Genomic DNA, 3,844 nt, shown 5'->3' on the forward strand with positions numbered 1-3,844 from the left:
GAGGAACTGCTACCAGGTGCAAGACATGCAAGCAAGAAGCTCTCAGAACATCCACAACATTTTTTTTAAAAAAATATCTACACTAGTTGACCAACGCAGGGAAAAAAGAAATAAGAAAGTTAAGCAATTGAGCTCATGCCATGGGTGCCCAGCGTCTTGCAAACTTGCAATGTTACAGCTACACCATCCATGTGATCGTCGATCGATCTCTCAGCTGCAGCTGGTGCGTGTCCACTGAACAAGACTACTGAAGAATCATATGGGAACCAACCAATATCACAGCGCAGAACGGTGTGAACCATTACATTCATGGACGATCCAGATCCAAATTCGTGGCTGGCCTCCAAAATTCGTCAATGCTCCATTCGTGCACATCAATTCGGTCCCTTTTGCACGCATGGTGCACGTATGCAGTACTGCAGATTTGAATTTATGTTGCGCCAAATATCGATCAACATAACGAACAAATATAGAGACCCATGTACAAGTACTGCAACATAATAACATAATTACAAGAGCATTCTGTTCAAGAAAAAGAGGGGGGGAAAATGAAGAACAATAACATGTAGAAGCAGTTAATAAGATCTTGATTTGCATATACATACATACAGACAGACACATCACGCACGCCTAGCTAGCTAGTTACCTAACCAATCGTCCCTTTCTTCCTCTCTTCCTTTTGTACGTAGAGGTAGGTACCCTTTGCAAAACTACCGGCACTAGCTTTGTTCGCAAGAATTGAAACCCGGCCGGCCGGGCGTGTCGACCCGCCGGCCGTCCACGTCGTACTACGCCGGCCGGTCACGGCATGAAGAGCTTGTTGCCGCACTTGCAGCGCCACACCTCCGGGTAGTACTCCCACTGTGGCCCGACGCCGGGCTGGATCGCCACCCGGGTCGGCCGGCACGGCGCGCACCGCCCGCACCGCCCCCGGCACGTCGGCGGGGACGACCCCGGACCCACCAGCCACCGCCGCCGAGCTGCCGGGAACGCGGCGGCGTCCGCCGTCCACGTGCCGCTGATCCTGGTGGTGGCCGCCGTCACCGCCGTCGACGAGTCGATTCGCCTCCTCGCCAGCGCCGCCGCTGGCAGACGGATCGGCCGGCCTGCCGCCGTTACAACTACAGAATAAGCACATACATTCTCATCGTCAGAATTGAACTTACCATATGTAATAACTCCAGGTACAATGCATTCAATTCGCATGACATATATACATATACATTGTATATATAATATATATCCAGTACTATGCACCATATCTTGTGGTGATGGATTCTTAGATTGGGATGTGAGAGAACAGCTCTCGTGCCATGCGTTGTGTGGTTAGGGTCTAAGCATGCAGATGGCTACTGCTGGGTAGCTGTAGGGGGAGCATATGGTGGTTGTCCTAAACGTTAAGCGAGTGAGACCAAACCGTATTATTTGTGACCTGGATGTAGCATTGCAAGCTCTATGGACAGATTCTCTGCTATGCGTGGTCTCCCTGCACTGAAGTGGGTGTCGTATGCTGCAGGCTCGTGTGGGTGTACGATTATTGATGAGTGAATGGGATCGTGATCGTGATCGTGATCGTGATCGTGTGTGCTTTTCTGGACCAGACGACTGCTGCCAGGGTGGTGGGGGCGCCAGGACTGCTGCAGTGCAGGGAAGACGAAAGGCTTTGCTGTTTGCCTGTGTTTGGTTGGTGTCTTGGTGAAGACTGAATCAAGACTGCTGCCAGATCGATCCATGAGAGAGATGGATGCTGGGGTTAGTTTGATTTAATTCCTAAAGGAACAGCTAGCTAGCTACATCTAGCTACAGGGGTTATTAACTTACAATAATACTGTTTTAAATTAGAGAAAACCCGCTTTTAGTATTTAATTAGTATAGCAAAGGAGAGAGAAAGAACTTGCTTTCTTTTTTTGTAAGAAAAAAATGTTCTTTGGTTCTTATTGTTTCACTGGGGATGGAAGGAAAAGGGAAGGGTAATCATGTGTGGACAAGAAATTGTTTAATCTTAATTGGAGGACATGATGGGGAGGATGGAGTAGATATGTCAGAATGGAATTCTGCAAGCAAGATGCCACTGGAATGGTTTGCATGCATGCATCTAGGGAGAAGAGGGAAGAGGAGTAATTTCACAAGAGGCGTATTTTTGAGAAAAATGGATGTCCATTGACATCGAGGAATCTCACCAACAACTTAACAGAATCATGCATGGCTCTAGGCCTCTAGCAGCTGCTTCCCAGTTCTCCAAAATTAGACCTAGTTAAGGATTTGTACATCTTGCTTAATTGCTTTACAGCAAGGTGGCACCAAGGAGATAGTGGGAAGGAGGGAGATTTTATTTGTTTTTAATTTGAAGGGAGAGGGTGTGCTATATCTAGAGAGTGCATGCATGCTAATAACAAAACATGTATATGATTTAGGTTTCTTGATAGAGAACATCATGTTAATGTAGGAGCAACGAGAGTATCTACTAGCTACTAAACCTAATGGAAAGCAAGTTAACATGCCAAGGAGAGTAGTACCTAATTGAATAAAAGATCCCCTTGGTCTTGGAGTAAGTGATTAACTAATGAGTGAATTGGAGAGAAGGCATGGAAATGAAAGGCGAAACACATTAAAAAAAATGGCCAGAAAAGAGGTGAGCAAGAACGAATCCAAGAGAGTGCGCGCCCAAAAGGCTACGCACACACACGCATGAAAAGAAGATCTTCACGACAGCAAAGCTTTAATTTTGCCTCAAACAAGAAAAAGGAACAAAAAGAACAAGAACAGCGAAGCTCTAGCCTTTTTCGCGCTTACCCATGGCGGCGGCGAGGAGGACGGCGGCGAGCAGCGCGGCGTCGCTGCAGCGGCGCCGGCGCCCCACCCGTAGTCTCCGGCAGCCCTCGTCGCCCATCGCTGCGGAGGAAGAAGAGGTCGCACGCTCAGCCCGCTCGATCCAGCAGCCGCAAAAACGGCAAGCACGACGCGGCTGTCGTGGCGCAGAGGCGAGCTGCTGGCTCGCTCGCTCCCGGCCGCCCGAAGCTCTCGGTCGGAGGCCTGGAGCTAGAGCGCGCTCGCGCTCGCCGGCAATGGCGGCAAGCGAATCAGGCAGCTAGCCGCCGGCGGTCGTCGTCGATCTGAAAGTGAAGCGAGCTGAACTGATGCGATCCGATGATCGATTCTCTCGCAACGCTCCAAGAAAGCCGCGAGGGTGTGCGTGCGCGCGCGCCAGTTAGCCTGCCACCGGAGTCAGTCGGTCACAGACGACTCACACGCCTCACAGGCACACCCACACGCGCACACGCTTTAGAGAGAGGGAGAGAGAGGGAGAGAGAGAGGGAGAGAGGGCGAGATGTGTAGGGGCACGGCGCGGCTGCTGCGTCACTGTAGAGCGAGAGGGCCGGCGGTGACGGTGGCTGTTGAGAGGAACAGGAGGGGCAATGTATAGCAGGAGCACGTGTACACAGCGCAACGTGACTTGTGATTGTATTGGGTACCTGCCCGCCCGGGTGGCCCGGCCGGCCAGCCGGCCTTGACCAAGCGGCCAAGCGGGGAAGGAGAAAGAAGGGAGCGCACGCCACTCGGTCAGGTCGCTTGGAGAGCGCCTGGTTATACAGAAGAGGAACTCTGCCATTAACTCTCTGAAAGGACAGCTCCCGCACGAATCTCAAAGGCACAATTCTACAGTAGTACTATCAAGCGGTATATCCTTTGTGCAAGTATGAATACCGTGTGTCAGGATGCTGCGTGGAGAATGAACCAGCAGTTTGCCATTCTGAGCTTCGCCAACTTCAAGAAATTGGTTGTACGGGTGCTGCCACCGAAATTTGCATTTTTTTTCTTTTTTTTATCAAATAGGAGGAAAGCT

General features: G+C 50.6%; 1 protein-coding gene across 1 annotated transcript; it reads right to left on the minus strand.

Moving 5' to 3' along the window:
* Nucleotides 1-457: 457 nt before the first annotated feature.
* On the minus strand, nt 458-3,529 carry LOC101765917 (EPIDERMAL PATTERNING FACTOR-like protein 4). Its single transcript, XM_004979518.3, has 2 exons — nt 2,794-3,529; nt 458-1,121 (listed from the first exon to the last, which is right to left on the minus strand). Exons 1-2 carry the CDS (start codon nt 2,888-2,890, stop codon nt 802-804), a joined length of 417 nt encoding a protein of 138 aa, XP_004979575.1. The 5' UTR covers nt 2,891-3,529; the 3' UTR covers nt 458-801.
* Nucleotides 3,530-3,844: the final 315 nt, after the last annotated feature.

Source organism: Setaria italica, chromosome VIII, assembly GCF_000263155.2.
Source record: "Setaria italica strain Yugu1 chromosome VIII, Setaria_italica_v2.0, whole genome shotgun sequence".
NCBI classification, from domain to species: domain Eukaryota; kingdom Viridiplantae; phylum Streptophyta; class Magnoliopsida; order Poales; family Poaceae; genus Setaria; species Setaria italica.